The 23,181-nt window shown below is 39.5% G+C and overlaps 1 protein-coding gene across 2 annotated transcripts in view; it reads left to right on the top strand.

Moving 5' to 3' along the window:
* The first annotated feature begins 477 nt into the window (after positions 1-477).
* The window catches only part of PDE5A (phosphodiesterase 5A), a 172,657-nt gene continuing 149,953 nt past the window's right edge, over positions 478-23,181 (top strand). Inside the window, exon 1 of one of the 2 annotated variants that reach the window (XM_082389639.1) lies at positions 478-22,716. Coding sequence is in view for 1 of the 2 variants with exons in the window: in XM_082389635.1 (XP_082245761.1) it covers positions 22,908-23,029 (122 nt within the window). In the remaining variant the exon portion in view is untranslated. Of the gene's footprint in view, positions 23,030-23,181 lie in introns of both variants that reach the window. The other variant, XM_082389635.1, reaches the window with a different exon arrangement.

Here is a 23,181-nt window from a genome sequence, read left to right as displayed (position 1 = left end):
TGTATATTCTTATTCAACATCATGTAAGGGACCAGACAAATCAAATTGGTGGTTTTTGCCATGTGGCTGACAGGGTCTTGGTGCTCCGGCCGGGTGTCAGGCCTGTGCCTCTGAGGTGGGAGAACCAAGTTCAGGACATTGGTCCACCAGAGACCTCCCAGCTCCACATAACATCAAATGGCGAAAGCTGTCCCAGAGATTTCCATCTCAATGCTAAGACCCAGCTCCACTCAACAACCAGCAAGCTCCACTGCTGGACACCCTATGCCAAACAACTACCAAGACAGGAACACAACCCCACCCATTAGCAGAGAGGCTGGTAAAATCATAATAAGGTCACAGATACCCCAAAACACACCACTGGATGCAGTCCTGCCCACCAGAAAGACAAGATCCAGCCTCATCCACCAGAACACAGGCACTAGTCCCCTCCACCACTAAGCCTACACAACCCACTGAACCAACCTTAGCCCCTGGGGGCAGACACCAAAAACAACAGGAACTATGAACCTGCAGCCTGTGAAAAGGAGACCCCAAACACAGTAAGTTAAGCAAAATGAGAAGACAGAGAAACACACAGCAGATGAAGGAGCAACGTAAAAACCCACCAGACCAAACAAATCAAGTGGAAATAGGCAGTCTACCTGAAAAAGAATTCAGAGTAATAACAGTAAAGATGATGCAAAATCTTGGAACTAGAATGGAGAAAATACAAGAGACATTTAACAAGGACCTAGAAGAACTAAAGAGCAAACAAACAATGATGAACAACACAATAAATGAAATTAAAAATTCTCTAAAAGGAATCAATAGCAGAATAACTGAGGCAGAAGAACAGATAAGTGACCTGGAAGATAAAATAGTGGAAATAACTACTGCAGAGCAGAATAAAGAAAAACGAATGAAAAGAATTGAGGACAGTCTTAGAGACCTCTGGGGCAACATTAAATGCACCAACATTCGAATTATAGGGGTCCCAGAAGAAGAAGAGAAAAAGAAAGGGACTGAGAAAATATTTGAAGAGATTATAGCTGAAAACTTCCCTATTATGGGAAAGGAAATAGTCAACCAAGTCCAGGAAGCACAGAGAGTCCCATACAGGATAAATCCAAGGAGAAACACACCAAGACACATATTAATCAGACTATCAAAAATTAAATACAAAGAAAAAATATTAAAAGCAGCAAGGGTAAAACAACAAATAACATACAAGGGAATCCCCATAAGGTTAACAGCTGATCTTTCAGCAGAAACTCTGCAAGCCAGAAGGGAGTGGCAGGACATATTTAAAGTGATGAAAGGGAAAAACCTACAACCAAGATTACTCTACCCAGCAGGGATCTCATTCAGTGCGATGGAGATATGAAAACCTTTACAGACAAGCAAAAGCTAAGAGAATTCAACACCACCAAACCAGCTTTACAACAAATGCTAAAGGAACTTCTCTAGGCAGGACACACAGGAGAAGGAAAAGACCTACAACAACAAACCCAAAACAATTAAGAAAATGGTAATAGGAACATACATATCGATAACTACCTTAAATGTAAATGGATTAAATGCTCCAACCAAAAGACATAGACTGGCTGAATGGATACAAAAACAAGACCCATATATATGCTGTCTACAAGAGACCCACTTCAGACCTAGGGACACATACAGACTGAAAGTGAGGGGATGGAAAAAGATATTCCATGCAAATGGGAATCTAAAGAAATCAAATATCAGACAAAATAAACTTTAAAATAAAGACTGTTACAAGAGACAAAGAAGGACACTACATAATGATCAAGGGATCAATCCAACAAGAAGGTATAACAATTGTAAATATTTATGCATCCAACATAGGAGCACCTCAATACATAAGGCAAATGCTAACAGCCATGAAGGGGGAAATTGACAGTAACACAATCATAGTAGGGGGCTTTAACACCCCACTTTCACCAATGGACAGATCATCCAAAATGAAAATAAATAAGGAAACGTAAGCTTTAAATGATACCTTAAGCAAGATGGACTTAATTGATATTTATAGGACATTCCATCCAAAACAACAGAATACACTTTCTTCTCAAGTGCTCATGGAACATTCTCCAGAATAGATCATATCTTGGGTCACAAATCAAGGCTTGGTAAATTTAAGAAAATAGAAATCGTATCAAGTATCTTTTCCGACAACAATGCTATGAGACTAGATATCAATTACAGGAAAATATCTGTAAAAATTACAAACACGTGGAGACTAAACAATACACTACTTAATAACCGAGAGCTCACTGAAGAAATCAAAGAGGAAATCAAAAAATACCTAGAAACAAATGACAGTGAAAACACAATGACCCAAAACCTATGGGATGCAGGAAAAGCAGTTCTAAGAGGGAAGTTTATAGCAATAAAATCCTACCTCAAGAAACAAGAAACATCTCAAATAAACAACCTAACCTTACACCTAAAGCAATTAGAGAAAGAAGAACCAAAAAACCCCAACGTTAGCAGAAGGAAAGAAATCATAAAGATCAGATCAGAAATAAATGAAAAGAAACGAAGAAAACAATAGCAAAAATCAATAAACTAAAAGCTGGTTCTTTGAGAAGATAAACAAAATTGATAAACCATTAGCCAGACTCATCAAGAAAAAAAGGGAGAAGACTCAAATCAACAGAATTAGGAATGAAAAAGGAGAAGTAACACCTGACACTGCAGAAATACAAAGGATCATGAGAGATTACTACAAGCAACTCTATGCCGATAAAATGGACAACCTGTAAGAAATGGACAATTTCTTAGAAAAGCACAACCTTCCAAGACTGAACCAGGAAGAAATAGAAAATATAAACAGACCAATCACAAGCATAGAAATTGAGACTATGATTAATAATCTTCCAACAAACAAAAGCCCAGGACCAGATGGTTTCACAGGCAAATTCTATCAAACATTCAGAGAAGAGCTAACACCCATCCTTCTCAAACTCTTCCAAAATATAGCAGACGGAGGAACACTCCCAAACTCATTCTACAAGGCCACCATCACCCTGACACCAAAACAAAACAAAGAAAGAAAACTAGAGGCCAATATCACTGATGAACATAGATGCAAAAATCCTCAACAAAATACTCGCAAACAGAATCCAACAGCACACTAAAAGGATCATACACCATGATCAAGTGGGGTTTATGAACCCAGGAATGCAAGGATTCTTCAATATACACAAATCAAACAATGTGATAAACCATATTAACAAATTGAAGGGGAAAAACCATATGATCATCTCAGTAGATGCAGAAAAAGCTTTCAACAAAATTCAACACCCATTTATGATAAAAACCCTCCAGAAAGTAGGCATAGAGGCAACTTACCTCAACATAATAAAGGCCATATATGACAAACCCACAGCCAACATTGTTCTCAATGGTGAAAAACTGAAACCATTTCCTCTAAGATCAGGAACAAGACAAGGTTGTCCACTCTCACCACTACTATTCAACATAGTTTTTGGAAGTTTTAGCCACAGCAATCAGAGAAGAAAAAGAAATAAAAGGAATCCAAATCGGAAAAGAAGAAGTAAAGCTGTCACTGTTTGCGGATGACATGATACTATACATAGAGAATCCTAAAGATGCTACCAGAAAACTACTAGAGCTATCAATGAATTTGGTAAAGTAGCAGGATACAAAATTAATGCACAGAAATCTCTTGCATTCCTGTACACTAATGATGAAAAATCTGTAAGAGAAATTAAGGAAACACTCCCATTTACCATTGCAACAAAAAGAATAAAATACCTAGGAATAAACCTACCTAGGGAGACAAAAGACCTGTATGCAGAAAACTATAAGACACTGATGAAAGAAATTAAAGATGATACAAACAGATGGAGAGATATTCTATGTTCTTGGATTGGAAGAATCAACATTGTGAAAATGACTCTACTACCCAAAGCAATCTACAGATTCAATGCAATCCCTATCAAACTACCAATGGCATTTTTCACAGAACTAGAACGAAAAAATTCACAAATTGTATGGAAACACAAAAGACCCCGAATAGCCAAAGCAATCTTGAGAAAGAAAAACGGAGCTGGAGGAATCAGGCTCCTGGACTTCGGACTATACCACAAACTACAGTAATCAAGACAGTATGGTACTGGCACAAAAACCATAAATATAGATCAATGGAACAGGATAGAAAGCCCAGAGATAAACCCACGCAGCTATGGTCACCTCATTTTTGATAAAGGAGGCAAGAATATACAATGGAGAAAAGACAGCCTCTTCAATAAGTGGTGCTGGGAAAACTGGACAGCTACATGTAAAAGAATGAAATTAGAACACTCCCTAACACCATACACAAAAATAAACTCAAAATGGATTAAAGACCTAAATGTAAGACCAGACACTATAAAACTCTTAGAGGAAAACATAGGCAGAACACTCTATGACATAAGTCACAGCAAGATCCTTTTTGTCCCACCTCCTAGGGAAATGGAAATAAAAACAAAAATAAACAAATGGGACCTAATGAAACTTCAAAGCTTTTGCACAGCAAAGGAAACCATAAACAAGACCAAAAGACAACCCTCAGAATGGGAGAAAATATTTGCAAATGAAGCAACTGACAAAGGATTAATCTCCAAAATTTACAAACAGCTCATGTAGCTCAATATCATAAAAACAAACAACCCAATCCAAAAATGGGCAGAAGACCTAAATAGACAATTCTCCAAAGAAGATATACAGATTGCCAACAAACACATGAAAGGATGCTCAACATTGTTAATCATTAGAGAAATGCAAATCAAAACTACAGTGAGGTATCATCTCACACCAGTCTGAATGGCCATCATCAAAAAATCTACAAACAATAAATTCTGGAAAGGGTGTGGAGAAAAGGGAACCCTCTTGCACTGTTGGTGGGAATGTAAATTGATACAGCCACTGTGGAGAACAGCATGGAGGTTCCTTAGAAAACTAAAAATACAGTTACCATATGACCCAGTAATCCCACTACTGGGCATTACCCTGAGAAAACCATAATTTAAAAAGAGTTATGTACCAAAATGTTCATTGCAGCTCTATTTACAATAGCCAGGACATGGAAGGAACCTAAGTGTCCATCAACAGATGAATGGATAAAGAAGATGTGGCACATATATACCATGGAATATTACTCAGCCATAAAAAGAAACAAAACTGAGTTATTTGTAGTGAGGTGGATGGACCTAGAGACTGTCATACAGCGTGAAGTAAGAAAGAGGAAAATCAATACCGTATACTAACACATATATATGGAATCCAGAAAAAAAAAAAAATGGTTCTGAAGAGCCATGGGGCAGGACAGGAATAAGACACAGATGTAGTGAATGGACTTGAGGACACGGGGAGGGGCATGGGCAAGCTGGGATGAAGTGAGAAAGTGGCATGGACTTATATATACTACCAAATGTAAAATAGATAGCTAGTGGGAAGCAGCCACATAGCACAGGGAGATCAGCTCCATGCTTTGTGACCCCCTAGAGTGGTGGGATAGGGAGGGTGGGAGGGAGACTCAAGAGGGAGGAGATATGGGGATATATGTATATGTATAGCTGATTCACTTTGTTATACAGCAGAAACTAACACACCATTGTAAAGCAATTATACTCCAATAAAGATGTTAAAAAAATAAAATAAAAATAAAAATAAGGGACTTCCCTTGTGTCGCAGTGGTTAAGAATCCACCTGCCAATGCAAGGGACACGGGTTCAAGACCTGGTCCAGGAAGATCTCACATGCCGCAGAGCTACTAAGCCTGTGTGCCACAGCTACTGAGCCAGCACTCTAGAACCCGCGAACCACAACTACTGAGCCCGCGTGCCACAACTACTGAAGCTCACCTGCCTAGAGCCCGTGCTCTGCAACAAGAGAAACCACGGCAGTGAGAAGCCCGCGCACTGCAATGAAGAGTAGCCTCCGCTCGCCACAACTAGAGAAAGTCTGTGCGCAGTAATGAAGACCCAACGCAGCCAAAAATAAATTAAAAAAAAAATTTTTTTTAAATAATAATCCTTTTAATCAGTTTGAGTTTACCCTCTAATTTCTTCAGAGATCCTGACTGAAACAATTGTAAATAATCATGCAAGCCAGATTCTCTAAAATAGTAACTCCTACAGGTAAAACCACATTTCATTTTGTGGGTAACCTTTCCTCTAAGCACTCCTGGAATCGGAAAGAGGGTAAGGGGCTGTGAAGGGTTTTCCAGGCTACAGACCCAGCTAGGCCCACGTAGGTGTGAACGAGCCTTCACATGGTTCCAACCCCAGCCTGCACATCTTCCACCTGAGACTCCAGGTGTAGTGGATTAGCAACCCTGCTGTACCCCATCTGAATTCCTGACCCACAGAAACCATGAGACATAAAAACTTATTATTGTTGCTTTAAGCCACTACATTTTGAGGCACCTTGTTACACAGCAACAGATAACTAGTACACTTGCCCTCTCCAGTGTCTGTCCACTGAGGAGCTCCCACCCTCTTTTTCTTTTTTGCCGTCCATCATCTCTGACACCTGTGAGAAGAGATGGTACCGGCACTCACTGACCCTAATCACACAGCAGAGCAGGGTGACTCATTTCTCCCATTTCCTAAGTCTTTCCTGGCAAGACTTCACAGCATAACACAGTGGTAAAGAGTGTACACCCTCTAGCTGAACTGTGTGGCTTCAAGTACTAGCCTAGCTCTGCCACTTACTAGCTGTGAGCCCTTGAACCAGTAATATAATCTCTACATGCCCCAGTGTCTTCATTTGTAAAATGGCTGATAGGGTTATTAGGAGGATCAAATGAATTATTATTTGTATATTGTTCCAGAGCGCCTTAAATATAGAAAGTGCGACATAACTGTTTGTTAAATAAAATAAGACAGTATGCCAGAAAATGACCACTTTCCTCACAAAGCAAAAGAATGGGTAAGACTCACTGAATCCAGAGAACGTAAAGGATGGCATTAAAAACCTAGTCTCTTCTAAAGTATTCTAAAGTATTTCATTAAGGGTAACGTACTAATTACCTGATATGACTATACACACATACTGTTTTTCTAGTTTGTCTCTGGCTTTCTAAAGCATAATTTTGAACCTCTTACATAGACTGTAGCTTTCTCCCCTGCTCTTTAATAAATCTTGAGACCTGTATATCAGGTCTGGTATATAAGCCAAGATCCTGACAGGAAACAGATGACACTCGGTGAATTTAATTAAGTGACTTTTTTTTTGAAAGGTGGAGAAGATTTTTAAAAGGCAATAACAAAGGATAGTACAGCTAGAGATGGCTGGGAGCCGTTAGCTCCCACAGGCTGTAAGGCAGACGTAGTTCTATGGAGAGGGTTGTCTGTAAGGGACTTTGGCAGAGGGACACAGCCAACCAGGGCTGACCCAGCTGGGAGGTTACCAGGTGTTTGGTTACTTATTGCTGTGAAACAATAATCACGTATTGTGCTCACAATTTTGTGGGTCACTAGCTCTGGCAAGGGCACAGCAAAGATGGATTATTTTTGCTTCACAAAAGCCTGGAGTCTCGGCTGGGGTGGTTTGAACAGCTGGAGATGTTTGAGACAGCTTGACAGGGGTCATATATCTGGGGCCTCAGTACGGTTGTTGGCTGGGTTCCTTGGTTCTTCTCCATGATATATCTGCTGGGATTGCGATATCCTCCAAGATATTGTCTTCACTCACACGTCTGCCTCGGAAGGCTGGAACAGCTAGGGGATGGCCAGCCTGTGTCTCTCTCCTCGGTCTCTCCCTATGGCTCCCTCCAGCAGGGACGTGTCGGGGTAGTTGACTTCTTACAAGGCAGCACAGAGCTCCAAGAGTGAGTGCTCCAAGAGACCTAGGTAGTGGGGGCTTCAAGGCTTCTTGTGATGCCATAGCCTCAGAAGTCTCAAAATGTCACTGCCACTGCATTCAATTGTTCAAGCAGGCTACTTAGGCCAGCCCTGATTAAAGGGGAGAGGGGAATTAGACTCCACCCTTCCATGAGAGAAATAGCAAAAAAAATTGATATCATGTTTAGTTTCCCATATCAGGTTATTAAAGATTCTGAGCTCATTTTCCTCCAGGCCTGCCATCTCTTTCTGATGCTCCCTATAAACCAAGGCAACCAATAGCCAGAGGGCAAAAGAGCTTGTTTATTTTTAATCCTGCTAAAATCTAATAAAATGAGAAAATTTACAAATTTATAAATATACAAATTTATATTATACTTTAATCATATATTATTAATATCAATACAGTCATATTCATATTATTTTTTTAAATTGAAGTATAGTTGATTTACAATGTTGTGTTTCAGGTATACAGCAAAGTGAGTCAGTTTTATATATATGCGTGTGTGTATATACACACACACACACACACACACACACATATATATATACTTTCTTCAGATTCTTTTCCCTTATAGTTTATTATAAAATATTGAGTATAGTTCCCTGTGCTATACAGTAGGTCCTTGTTGGTTATCTCTTTTATATACAGTAGTGTGTATATGTTAATCCCAAATTCCTAATTTATCCCTCCCTCCCCCTTTCCCCTTTGGTAACCATCCGTTTGTTTTCTATGTCTGTGGGTCTATTTCTGTTTTGTAAATAAGTTCATTTGTACCTTTTTTTTTTTTTTTTAGAATCCACATATAATTGATAGCATATATTTGTCTTTCTCTGTCTGACTTATTTCAGTTAGTATGATAATCTCTAGGTCCATCCATCTTACTGCAAATGGCATTATTTCATTCTTTTTTATGGCTAATATTCCACTGTATATATATATACCACATCTTCTTTATCCATTCATCTGTCGATGGACATTTAGGTAGTTTCCATGTCTTGGCTATTGTAAATAGTGCTGCAATGAACATTGGGGTGCATGTATATTTTTGGATTATAGTTTTCTCCAGATATATGCCCAGGAGTGAGATTGCAGGATCATATGGTAACTCTATTGTTAGTTTTGAAAGGCAACTCCATACTGTTCTCCATAGTGGCTATACCAATTTACATTCCCACAAACAGTGTAGGAGGGTTCCTTTTTCTCCACACTCTCTCCAGCATTTATTGTTTGTAGACTTTTTTGATTATGACCATTCTGCCTGGAGTGAAGTGATACCTCATTGTACTTTTGATTTGCATTTCTCTAATAATTAGCAATGTTGAGCATGCTTTCATGTGCCTGTTGGCCATCTGTATGTCTTCTTTGGAGAAATGTCTATTTAGGCCTTCTGCCCACTGTTTGATTGGGTTGTTTGTTTTTTTTGATATCGAGCTGTGTGAGCTGTCTGTATATTTTGGAAATTAATTCCTTGTTGGTTGCATCATTTGCAAATATTTTTTCCCATTCTGTAAGTTGTCTTTTCGTTTTGTTTATGGTTTCCTTTGCTGTGCAAAAGCTTTTAAGTTTAATTACATCCCATTTGTTTATTTTTGTTTTTATTTCCATTACTCTAGGAGATGGATCCAAAAAGATACTGCTGCAATTTATGTCAAAGAGTGTCCTGCCTATGTTTTCCTCTAGGAGTTTTATAGTATCCTGTCTTACATTTAGGTCTTTGATCCATTTTGAGTTTATTTTTGTATATGGTATCAGAGAATGTTCTAATTTCATTCTTTTACATGTAACTGTCCAGTTTTCCCAGCACCACTTATTGAAGAGACTGTCTTTTCTCCAGTGTATATTCTTGGCTCCAAAGGAACTTGCTTATATGGTCCTTATAGGTCAGCTTTCTGGGGAACAGAGTAGGACCTGGAGGAACAAACAGAAGATATCCAGCATATCCAATGAGTCTCTTAATCCTCAAATACTTGTTTTAAGGCTTTCAAGCACTGTGCTAGAGTTATATAGGAGTGTGTTCTTGAGAACATAGGAATGACCAAGAGGAGAGAATCATATAAGCCCTTCATTACCTACATTTGTATTTCCTATTATTGTACCTTTCATTCTTGCAGTGTTAATCTGTGTTCATATAGAACAGTGTTCTTTGGTTTGCGCTAGAATTTCATTCCCTACATACCCTCAATTTCTGGTGCTTCAATATCCCCTCCAGTTAGACTCCCCTCCAACTGGAGTCCCACCATTGAAATATTCTTGGCAAATCGTTCTTACACAGGGTGGGTAGCAACATGTTAGTCTGTGTGTGCTAGCATGCTGAGGCTTGGGATGCAGTGCATTTGTACCCCAAGAGTCTAGCAACGTCAGATACTATGTCCCCTTCCATCATGAGGTTCTATTTAAAAAAAAATTTTTTTCTTGATGGAAGGCAGGGAATGGTAGAGTATCAGGTGAAGGCCTTAAAATCATACTCTACATCCTTTTCTGTTTGGTTTATCATCGGAATCAAATAGTTAATACCTTTTTCAGCAAAGACTAGTAAAGTAGCATTCTTCTTCTATACCTTCCAGAATTTTTTGCTATCCAGTAATTTTAAAACATATTACAGTTTCATTTTAAACTAACTCTCATCACAGTTTTCCAGATTCCCCAAGTCAGAAAGAGCTTTTTTCTCCTGAACTATCCACATACTTCTAGCGACAGGTGGTGTAAGACACATTCATGTTTCAACAGGATGTCTGACCCTTCTTGTCCTGAGATTAGGTGATTCTGAAGAATGGGTGGTAGGAATATTCTTATAATTCATTCCTACAGCAGGGCAGCTAGCAAAAACTTAACAATAAAAAGAATTGACTTTGAACCAGATAAAGATACCCCCTTAAACCAAACTAAATGTATACCTATGAACTTCCTCTTAGCTGGATCCCCAAAACGCCTTCAGCCACTCCAGTGATATTACTGAAGAAGTCCGAGGAGGAATTTTGGGTGGAAAGAGTCAGTTGTCTTAATCAGTCAGCAGTTAAATAGTTGCAATGATGTGGTCACATTGCTAGGGACTCGCTCAGAGACTCAGAAGGGGTCCTGTAAATGAATGATCCTGGAAGCTTCTGTAACTTTGGGATAAATCCACCTCTGCCCCTTTTGCAGATGATTTTTCCTCAGGGGGAACCATTGCTCTTCTCTGCCTTTGTACCTAGATCAGGGACATCCTGATCCAGCTTGGCACACTGTACCCGCCCAAGTCCTGCCTCCCCCAGCCGCCTCCCAATGCTAAATCACAGGTAATAAAGATACATGTTTTAGTTCCTCTCTTCCACGTGTTCCAAATTCCTTATACAAATTAACTCCATCCTAGGGACCTTTTATACTCAAGGGGTCCTAGGGCATGGCAGCCTTTTGTTTCAACTGTCATTCCCCCTTCAAACAAGGGAAACCTTCCTATACCACATGTACATAGCTAAAGACAAAACATCACGTGATTCTTAGCAGAAGATCTGATTCAAAGAAACTGTTGCCTCCTTTCTCACAGGTTGGAAGTGTTCACTTAATTTTTAATTTCCCCCCCTCAAAGTTTACCTACAGGTATTGCCTGCTTCAAGAGGCACGCTGTTACTTTTTTTAGGTGACTACAGCAAATACATGTACATATATTTATCAATTACATATTTTAGGTTATGATGTGGAGCATACACAATATACTGTTCTCAAGGACCTTATAATCTGGTATTCAATACTTTACTTAACATTAAGCAACCAGCATGTGCCAGACAGTATTGTGGGAGCTGGGACCCAGTGGTGAATAAAACAAACTCAACGTTACGGAGCTTACAGACATCAGGAATAAACAAACAAATAATAAATATAGAATATATTGTCAGAGTAGATAAGTGTATCAAGAAAAATATAGCTGTGTTTGACAATGGTCTGATCGTGTGTCCTATTTACTTACTCAGAAGACCCTTCTGAGGTGATACGTGAGCAAAGATCCACATTAAGTGAGAGGTTGAGCTATGCAACTCTGGGTTTTTTCAAGTCAGAGAGGGCAGGTGTGAAAGCCCAAATTAGGGAGATTTATTTTATCTTAATAACAATAAAAATCGTTAATGAGTTACAAGCGCAGTAAATAATACATCAGAAACATTATTCATTCATTCAATAAATGATTACTGAGCCCTATTATGTTCCTAGGGATATAAATATGAACACAAGGTCCTAGAGGTGTTCAACTAAGACTAGCATGAATAAGACACAGGGCCTGCCCTCCAGAAGCTCATGTCTTGATGTGGAAATAAATTTCAAGGAGAGGATTACAATACAGGGCAATGGTTGAGCAGGTGTTATGAGATTACTTAAGAGGTATACCTAAATGAGCCTTGGGTGGGAAGTGGGACCCGTAGAGGGCCTGGGAGTGTGAGTTTCCTGGAGAACTTAATCTCTAAATTAAATCCAGAGGAAACAGTAGGAGTTACCCAGAAGCCAAAGAGAGCAAACTTCAGCCTCTTGCAAAGTCCTGGGAAAGTGAGAATATGCTACATTTAAAGAAATGTGGCACTGATGCTTCTAGAATAAACCAGGTTCAGATCACAAATGGCTTTATATGTCCCACTGAGAAGACTGTCCTCTATCCAGAGGATAATGGGGAAACACTAAAATGTTTTAAGAGGGAAGTGACTCCATCAGGCTTACACTTTGGAAAGATCACTCTGCCTGCAACATGGAGAATGCATGGCTTCAAGGATAGAAGACAGCAAGTGGGCTGGAGAAAAGGGGACGGATTTAAGAGTCATGATGTAAATAAGATCAATCTTCAGGACTCCATGATTGGTTGGAAAAAGAGAAAATTATGAAATGAAATATTTACACCAAAAAGGTGACTTCAGAGAATAGATTTGGAGTCAGTTTTGAAAGATGTGCTGGATTTGAATAGATGGAGTGAGGAATTTAATAGAAAGGAAAGGGCTAGAAATCCCTTCATGTAGCTATTCTCCAGGTAAGAACTACTGAGCTCTAACTGTGTGCTGGGCACTCTGAGTACTAAAGTATATTTATTATATCCCATAATAGAATAAGTCTATGTGAGCCATTGTTACTACTGTTACAGATAAGGAAACTGAGGCATTGGGCAGTCACACAGCTGGCAAACAGGGTTATATAAATTTCCAATCCAGACTACAAAAATCAGTGCCATTACTTTATAAACATTTCTCATTTTACCAAAAAAAAAAAAAAAAAAATGTTTCCCACCAGATCATAGGTGAAGTAATTTTGGCTATTTAAAACATACAAAGAAACAAATTCACTCTCAGCATAAAATAAAAACACCAAAATAATGTCACTACTGAAGAGATGCAAAAAGTCTAATGCAGACTCTGAAAGCATTCAAAGAGGAATTTCCCAAAATGTTTTGAGCAATGGCAACACAGTTTATAAAAACATATGGCCGGGCTTCCCTGGTGGCACAGTGGTTAAGAATCCGCCTGCCAATGCAGGGGACACGGGTTCGAGCCCTGGTCCGGGAAGATCCCACATGCCGCGGAGCAACTAAGCCCGTGCGCCACAACTACTGAGCCTGTGTTCTAGACCCCGCGAGCCACAACTACTGAGCCTGCATGTCACAACAACTGAAGCCCATGCACCTAGAGCCCGTGCTCTGCAACAAGAGAAGCCACCTCAATGAGAAACCCATGCACCACAAGGAAGAGCAGCCCCCGATCACTGCAACTAGAGAAAGCCCGCGCGCAGGAACGAAGACCCAATGCAGCCAAAGATAAATAAATAAATAAATATTTAAAAAAACAACACATGGCCTTCCAAGGTAACTATTGCAAAGAGAAAATCACTTGCATTGATCAATTCTAGAGTTTTAAGACATTATTGAAATGTTTTTCAGGTTCCCAGGCCTAATATGAAAGAAATTTTGCAGGCTTTACTCTCATGCTGGAATAGCTTGCACAATACTTCTAATATATGCACCACCTCAGTGATTTCATTGACAGAGAAGAATGAAAACAAATAAACTGAAGGAATTGGGGCCTGTTCTGTGGAGTATTTCCTTCTTTCGACTGATTTACTGATTACTCTTCTTGGAAGTGCTATTATTTAAAGACAACATTTTGTGTAAGCATAGCTGGAAATTTTATCCTAGAACTTCCAGATATTATGACTGCATGTTATCACCTTTAAATATATTTTTCATTTCCCTATAAGAAAGGAATGGGAAAATTGAGTCACTGTGACTATATCTATCAATATAAAGACTGAACTTCTAGCTTCATCTAGATCTCTGTACAACCTTTGTTTATTTAAAAAATGGAGTATTTTCAAGGCATGTATCAAAGTGGAGTGAAAATTTTTGCACACCTTAAGTATCGCTAATTTGGCAGTCTTGTTTGAGTTTTAATTGATTTTACTAAATTGTAAAATGTTGATTTTTGTTTTCAAAGAATTGAGTCAAAGAAGTTTATCCAAAAGTTACTCCTAAAAGATGAATGTTATCTCCAGTCATGAGGTTCTTTCTTTTTCTCTGGCATAATAATTAAATCACACTTTTCCTTATATATTTGGAAGGAGGCAGGCTTCACAATGGTGTCTATGCAGCCATCTGAGATTTTTTAAATGAGACTGAGCATCAACTAAAAAATTTTTGTCTATAACTTATAAAGGAAAGACAAATGATTCTCTAGGCTAGAATCAAGATCAACAAACCTGTATCTCTTGGTTTTCTTGTAAAAATACACATTTTTGTTCCTTTAACCTTCAAAGAGTTTATTTTAAATGACCTACTTTTAAACTGGTTTTTAGTTAAGTGTGTCACACCTGGATGCAGTTAACTTAAAAGTGTTTCACTCCTTGCTATTTCTTTCTAAACTAATTATTTTATTTTTAGTCATTCTGACTAGCACAGGATATTTTCTCTAGAGAATGAAATCTTTTCTTTAGTAGGAAAGTGGATGAAAAGAATATAGATTTGTTCTGGATGTAGGTGTTTTAGGTTATTTCATGTTTCTGTGAGTGGTTAATATTATATATCAATTAAAACGACATCATTCCTCTGTTTTAACATATTCTCCATATGCAGGTGAAAGGGCAGCGAGGAACCTCAAGGTTCCCCTCTAGGGAAAAAGTCCACAGTTGTTTTTCATCATGAATCCATCTGTGTTGCATCCCTCTGTCAGGAAAGTGTGTCTAGTATCTGTCCAAAATCTCTCCTGTTTTAATGTAAGTAAGTCCATTTCCTCTATGTGTGACCTTCCTTGATATGAAGAACAGCTGCTTGCCATCCTCTGTGTAATGTCTTTTCACGTGCATCAGCCTTTGTATATCAAAGTGAATTCTTGGCTGCTTCAAGAGACTTAGGTAGAAAACCCTATGTTTGATATGAGGGGAAAATGCTGTGTACTGATTGGAATCATGACACTGCACTATGACACAGTTTTATTATTCATCGGTTGGCTCTGTCTTTGAAATTGAGAATTATGGTCTGATCTAAATTCACGCATTTAAAATATTAGGCTGAGCCCTACTGTGCAACAACTTGAAACATGTGCTCCAACACTGTCCTCAGAAAACTGCTATATCACATGAGCCTAGTGCTGCTAAGAATAAGCTGGTCTTATTAAGCTTATTCTAAAGACCACTTCTAAAGACCACTAAAAGAAATAACCCTTCCCCAGAGATCAACTGCTGACATATTTACATACATACAATAAGCAAAAGTACTGCCAAAGTACTCTAAGAAAAAGCCCACATTTCTTTTTAAATTGACCCAGCAAATATCTACTGAACACATGCTATGTCCCAATCACTGTGCTTTATTATACAATATTATTCTAGTTGGATTCCTGAGGTGGCCTCCATGACCCCCTCATCCTGCTGTTTACACCCTGGTATGATCCCCTCCCCTTATGTGAGGGCAAAACCTTGACTTGCTTCTTTCAACTGAAAAAAATGTACAGCCTGAAAGTTGAGAATTATGTTTTATTTGGTGGCCTTACTGAGGACTATATCCCAGGATACACCCTCTCAAACAACTCTGAGGAACTATTCCATAGATGTAAGGGAGGAACCAGGACATAGAGGAGATTCTGCTGGGAAACAAAACAAAACAACAACAACAACAAAAAAACCATGTAGTCGAGCATCAAAAGACTACTGCTAACTAATCACATACACACACAAAAACAACAACAACAAAAAACAAAACCCAGGGACTTCCCTGGTGGCGCAGTGGTTAAGAATCCACCTGCCAATGCAGGGGACATGGGTTCGAGCCCTAGTCCGGGAAGATCCCACATGCCACGGAGCAACTAAGCCCGTGTGCCACAACTACTGAGCCTGCGCTCTAGAGTCTGCGAGCCACAACTACGGAGCCTGTGTGCCACAACTACTGAAGCCTGCACGCCTAGAGCCCATGCTCCACAACAAGAGGAGCCTCCGCAATGAGAAGCCCGCACACCACAACGAAAGAGTAGCCCCCACACGACGCAACTAGAGAAAGTCCGTGTGCAGCAACGAAGACCTAATGCAACCAAAAATAAATAAAATTAAAATTAAAACAAAAAAACCCCAAAACAACCCACAAAACCCAGACATTTCATCTTAATGATTTTTAGTGCTTTTCTATTTATGGGAAGATGCAAGAGTCTGGGCTCACAGAAATTGTTCCTTTGTTATGCATCTTAACTAACAATATCTAGGGCCAGTATCCTGCTTTTCTCCAGCCTGTATTCCCCTCTGGGCACACTGTTGAGGCAGCTGCAGTGGCTGATGGCTTGATGGCAGGCAACATTCATTGTTTACTGAAATGGCAGGGAACTTTTTTTTGTCCACATTTCCAACAAATAGAATATGGCAAAGGTATGTATGTATTTATGTGATTATGCGTATGTGACTGTTTGATTACATTATTATAAGCTTATACTGCCCATCTTGTTGGAGGCTGCCTCCCTTGCTGGCTTTGAGGAAGCAACTGGCCATGCTGGGAAAATCCGTGTGGCAAGGCACTGACAGTGGCTTTGAGAAGCAGAGATTGGCCTCCAACCAATAACCTGTAAAGGTCTTCAGCCAGAACCCAGCAAGAAAAAGAATTTCTCAGTTCTACAATCACAAGAAATTGAATTCTGCCAACATCCTGAGCGATCTTAGATGAGAATCCTTCTCCAGTTGAGCCTCAGATGAGACTGAAGCTCTGGCTGACACCTTGGCTGCCTTGTGAGGCACCTCTGAGCAGAGGATCCAGCTCCACCGACCTAGACTCCTAATTCACAGAAACAGGGGTAACGAATGTGTGTTGCTTTAAGCCACTGATGTCGTGGTAATATCATTGCATAGCAATAAATAATGAAGAGCTCCTCAGTCTTTGTCTTTCTTGACCTTGAAATCTTTGAAGCATACAGGCCAGTTATTTTGTAGAGGTGTGTTTTATGTAAATCCCTCAATCTCATCCTCATGATTAGATTCATGTTTTTGGCAGTAATGACACAGAAGTAACGTTGTGTCCTTCTCAGTATATTCTATTAAAAGGTGTATACTGTTGGTTTGTCCCAGTATAAATGATAATAAATCGAATCATTTGGTTAGAGAGGCATCCACAAGGTCTCTTTGTTGTAAAGATACTATTTTCCCACGGTAAGTAATAAGAAACCTGTGAGGAGATACTTTCATTTTATTTTATTTTATTTTATTTTACTTATTTTTTATTGGAGTGTAATTGATTTACAATGTTGTGTTAGTTTCTGCTGTACAGCAAAGTGAATCAGTTTTATATATATATATATATGCACTCTTTTTAAGATTCTTTTCCCATATAGGTCATTACCGAGTATTAAGCAGAGCTCCCTGTGCTATACAGTAGGTCCTTATTAGTTATCTATTTTATATATAGTAGTGTGTATATGTCAATCCCAATCTCCCAGTTTATCCCTCCTTACCCCTGGTAACCATAAGTTTGTTTTATATATCTGTGACTCTATTTCTGTTTTGTAGATAAGTTCATTTGTACCGTATTTTTTTAGATTCCACATATAAGTGATATCATATGATATTTGTCTTTCTCTAGAAGTCTGACTTACTTCACTCAATATGACAATCTCTAGGTCCATCCATGTTGCTGCAAATGACATTATATTTTGTTCTTTTTTGTGGCTGAGTTATATTCCATTGTATATACGTACTACGTCTTTATCCATTCCTCTGTCTATGGGTATTTAGGTTGCTTCCATGTCCTGGCTATTGTAAATAGTGCTGCATTGAACAATGGGGTGCATGTATCTTTTCAAATTATGGTTTTCTCCAGATATATGCCCAGGAGTGGGATTGCTGGATCATATGGTAGCTCTGTTTTTAGTTTTTTAAGGAACCTCCATTCTGTTCTCCATAATGGTTGTACCAATTTATATCCCCACCAACAGTGTAGGAGGGTTCCCTTTTCTCCACACCCTCTCCAGCATTTGTGTGTAGACTTTTTGATGATGGCCATTCTAACTGGTGTGAAGTGATACCTCACTGTAGTTTTGATTTGCATTTCTCTAATGATTAGTAACGTTGAGCATCTTTTCATGTGTTTGTTAGCCATCTGTATGTCTTCTTTGGAGAAATGTCTATTTAGGTCTTCCACCCATTTTTGGATTGGGTTGTTTGTTTTTGTGATACTGAGCTGCATGAGCTGTTTGTGTATTTTGGAGATCAATCCCTTGTCAGTCACTTTGTTTGCAAATATTTTCTCCCATTCTGAGGGTTGTCTTTTTGTCTTGTTTATGGTTTCCTTTGCTGTTCAAAAGCTTTTGAGTTTAATTAGTTTAATTAATTTTGTTTTTATTTTCATTAGTCTAGGAGGTGGATCAAAAAAGATCTTGCTGCAATTTATGTCAAAGAGTGTTCTGCCTATGTTTTTCTCTAAGAGTTTTATAGTATCTGGCCTTACATTTAGATCTTTAATCCACTTTCAGTTTATTTTTTTTATGGTGTTAGGGAGTGTCCTACTTTCATTCTTTTACATGTAGCTGTCCAGTTTTCCCAGCACCACTTTTTGAAGTGACTGTCTTTTCTCCATTGTATATTCTTGCCTCCTTTGTCATAGATTAGGTGACCATGGGTGTGTGGGTTTATTGCTGGACTTTCTATCCTGTTCCACTGATCTATATTTCTGTCTTTGTGCCAGTACCACACTGTTTTGAGTACTGTAGCATTGTAGTATAGTCTGAAGTCAGGGAGTCTGATTCCTCCAGCTCTGTTTTTCTTTCTCAAGATTACTTTGGCTATTTGGGGTCTTTTGTGTTTCCATACAAATTGTAAAAGTTTTTGTTCTAATTCTGTGAAAAATGCTATTGGTAATTTGATAGGGATTGCATTGAATCTGTAGATTGCTTTGGGTAGTATAGTCATTTTGACAATATTGATTCTCATGTGAGGAGGTACTTTAAGCTATGTAGATATCCCACCCATCATCACAGTCTCATTCATTAGTTTTAGCAACCATTAATAATTTTTTAATTATTTGATTCCTTTTATATTTATTAGTTGGCGTTCTACTGTAAGGAACATTCCTTTCTCTTCTATTTATTTGCTTATCTAGTTATTTATTTATATCAGTATGCAATCACAGTTTCTTATTTTAGTCAATGGTTTAAAATTTGTTGCTATCAATATATATTTTGATATTCCAATTGCTTCAGACTTGTACATTGGAAACCCCTTTCATATATGTCCTCTGTTCTGATATGTTGGTATCATTTTTAAGTCTTTCTTATTTTCTGTCAACACAAGATTTTCCAGGCATATTTTGTATTTTCCCTGTCACAAACGTGGAATCTTTTCTCCAAAGACTCCTGGTTTCTTTTAAAGTGAAGAATGGTATTTAGAAACCAAAATCTGGGACTAAGTGTACTCATTGTCACATGAATGTCATTGCTTCTAGTATCTCTCAGTGACAGTGGAATATATACTGAGATAAGTTTATTAAAATATGTGCAAGACATGTACACTAAAAACTATAAGGCACTGCTGGGAGAAATTTAAAAGATCAGAATAAATGGATAAATATACTATGTTAATAGATTCTAGGACTCAGTGTTATTAAGATGTCAATTATGAAGATGTCTTCTGCTTAGCATCTCGCAAGGCTGCAGTCAATTTATTGGCTGGGATCATGGTCTCATCTGAAGCTTGACTGGGGAAATATCTGCTTCTGTGCTCACTCCAGTTGTTGGTGGCATTCAGTTCCTTGCCGTTATAAGAGTGAGGAATACATTTTTCTTTTTGGATAGAGCTCCTTGTAGGCAGTCAGCTGGAGGCTGCCCACAGCCCTTAAAAGCTGCCTGCATTTCCTTGTCATGTGGGATTTCCCCACATGACACATGCACACACACACACCCACACACATTTAATTTTTAACCTCCAATTCCATTTCAACACCACAATGTACCTTCTAGGCTTCCCGTTCAACGATGAGAAACCTAGATCCCATTATATGTGCAAATGTATTTACTCAGTTTTTTCAAGCCTGGAATATATAGGTTTGCTGCAAGGAAACAGAAGATATTACGTGGTATTTGAAAAAAAACAAGGCAGGAAAGATGTCATGACTTTTATAATTTGTGTTCTCTTTTTTGGAAAAGGAATTTGATCATCCATGGTTTTGTTTGTTTTTTCTAGTTGTTTGAATAAAACCTTTAGCAGTAGAGGTCAGTAAAAATCATGCAGAACCTTGTAAGCATGTTAGAGAGTTTGGGTTTTATTCAGTGGGAATACATTGGAGGGCTTTCTGTTAAGTCATTGAATGTTTGTTTGTTGTAAGTAGCATTCACATCATTTTCCAAGTTATTTCCTGGTAATGTTTATTATTTACTCATTCTTCAACTTATTCTAAAACAAGATTTGAGATGGTTAGAGCAATCCATACCAAAAAGTTAGAACATACATAAAATAATGGAGAAAATTGGGATAAAGAATAAATGGAGCTGGAGAACAAAAGGCCAGGGTGAGGCCAGTTCAAAATGTGCTTAACTTTAAGTACTTTAAAGTCACAAGAGGTATTGTTTTATCTGAGTTTTCTAGAGACTAGAACATTTTGAAATGCCTCATCCCCCATCCCTTGAGATATACTCACTCAGGTTAACAGGCCTTCACAGTAACCCTCAACCCAACATCTACACCACACAGAAATGAGACTCATCATGGGAGAGTCCACAGATTGTTTGTCTTGCACAAACTTTTCGGAAGCCTTCTTGGTTTCTGATAATTTAACCCTTTGAAGTTAGGAGAGAAAATGGACATTTGGATAATGCCTGTTTATTTAATCATGGTAGCCAGCCAAGGCAAGCAATTCAAGCCAAAAATTCACTCCATCTTTAGTAGGATGTAGAGTTTTAAATTATAATTGACCTCTTGAGAGGAGAAACGCATGGCTTTCCACAAGGAAAACTGAACACTTTTGTTCATGAGCACTGTAATCACTATCACAGTAACAAATTAGAAGAGAACTCTCATTTTAAAATATGATATAATTTATTATGCATTACTTCATACTCTACTCCTTTGCTTGGTTTTTATTGGTTTGTGGCTACTTGCATACAACAATGAAGTTTCAAAGAAACTGAAGTTACAAAAGGACAATTATTTAATGCAGGAAGTATAAACCATTGCATTGGGGGATTGGAAGACATTTTTTTAAGTTCTCATATTATCTGTTTAATGATGTGTTTCTATGTGGTGAGTAATGTCTTACATTCTTGCCAAGAATATTTTGAAAGGAGTTTGTTAAAAGTATGTGGGCTAAATCACTTTTGGTATATCACTGCTAATGGTGTCATTCGCACGTTGTGAAACACAGCTCCAGTTTAATTTTGCCAAAAAAATTAGGTCATGGCAAAATACCACACTAAAACTGCAGGGAGATGGGGATGAGGGTAAAGCAAACGAAGACACCAATTCTTGTTTGTAAAGCATGATAGGGATTGGACAAAACAGGGTAGTAAGACTGAGCCCTTTTAAACAGATACTTTTTTCATGGTGTGTGTGTATTAATTCCAGTTCAGTATAAATGAATTAACTTAAAATTGGGTTAACTGGCTGCTCTGGTACCTGGGTAGTGCCCTTACTCTCAAGTTAACCTAATTGTACGGAGACGCCCTTGTTTTCTGACTTCATACACAAACCATCGTGATTATTATATTTCAATCTACCTTTTTGTTTTTCCAGTCAGGAAAAGGGGCTTAATGCAAATTAAACCTTTGATGAGAAGGCACTTAATTTATAATTATTATTGTTGTTATTATTAACATTAAATCACGGGAATGGCTTTGTTGGAAGTTACCCACCAGGACCTGCAAATCTATTGCGGTGACACACGCCCCAACTCTCCTTACCCAGGAGTGAGTGGTCCTTGGCTGGGGCGCTTTGAGCCACTGCGCTGGCTGAGCTCCGAGGAAGGTGCGTCCCCGCTCCTCCCAGACCCACGCGCTGGGCTGGTGGAAAGCGAGGCGGGACAGTCATCGTTCTCCCAGGCCTGAGGAAAAGTGCCCGGGCTACCACCACCTCTCATTTTCGGGCGAAACTAACCCCAGCTACCGCTCTCTGGGCTTGGGATGGTTCTCCACAGCGCAACCTTCCCCTTCCTAGAGTGGGACGCCCAGCGAACACACCCAAAGTCACCTTTGCGCGCTCCTCTGGAGCCGGCTCGGCACACAGCGCACCCCAGCGGCCGCCTTGGCTTCCTTCTAGTCCTGGCCACTAGGCTTCCGGAGAGCTCGCCAGTCGCCGCCGCGGCCGCCTCGGAATCTTGGGACTCGAGAGACTGCGAGAGCCAGTCTCAGCCAGACCCCAGGGAAAGCGCGGGGCTGCTGCACCCCGCCACACCTGGGAGCAGTGAGGACCGGGAGAGGCGGGGCGCGGCAGGACGGTGGCCCGGTGCCTGAGCAGCTTCGCCGAAAGCCGGCCGTACTGGAGCAGGGCGAACGGGGAGGGTCTAGAGGCAGAGTCCAGCTCCTCCAGGGGAGGGACCCCAGCTGGGGTGGAAAACCAGCACCAGCAAGCTGCAGAGACGCGCCGCGCTGATCATGGAGCGGAGCGGCCCCGGCTCCGCGCGGCCGCAGCAGCAGTGTGAGCAGAACTCGGTCGAAGCGTGGCTGGACGATCACTGGGACTTTACCTTCTCTTACTTTGTTAGGAAAGGCACCAGGTAAGAAGAGGACCCACGGAAGACCCTGCCGGGGCATGGAGCGTGACCTGGGGCTGATCTCTCTCCCCTATTGAATTTTCCCCTTCGTTAACCATTAAACCGTCTCCACTCTCAGGCCCTTTGCTTTTGAAGTAGGGCCATGATCCTGTTAC

This window comes from Balaenoptera borealis (assembly GCF_965194805.1).
Source record: "Balaenoptera borealis genome assembly, chromosome: 4".
Classification (NCBI taxonomy): domain Eukaryota; kingdom Metazoa; phylum Chordata; class Mammalia; order Artiodactyla; family Balaenopteridae; genus Balaenoptera; species Balaenoptera borealis.
The sequence above is the reverse complement of the archived record's forward strand: the minus strand, read 5'-3'. Positions and strand labels throughout refer to the sequence as shown.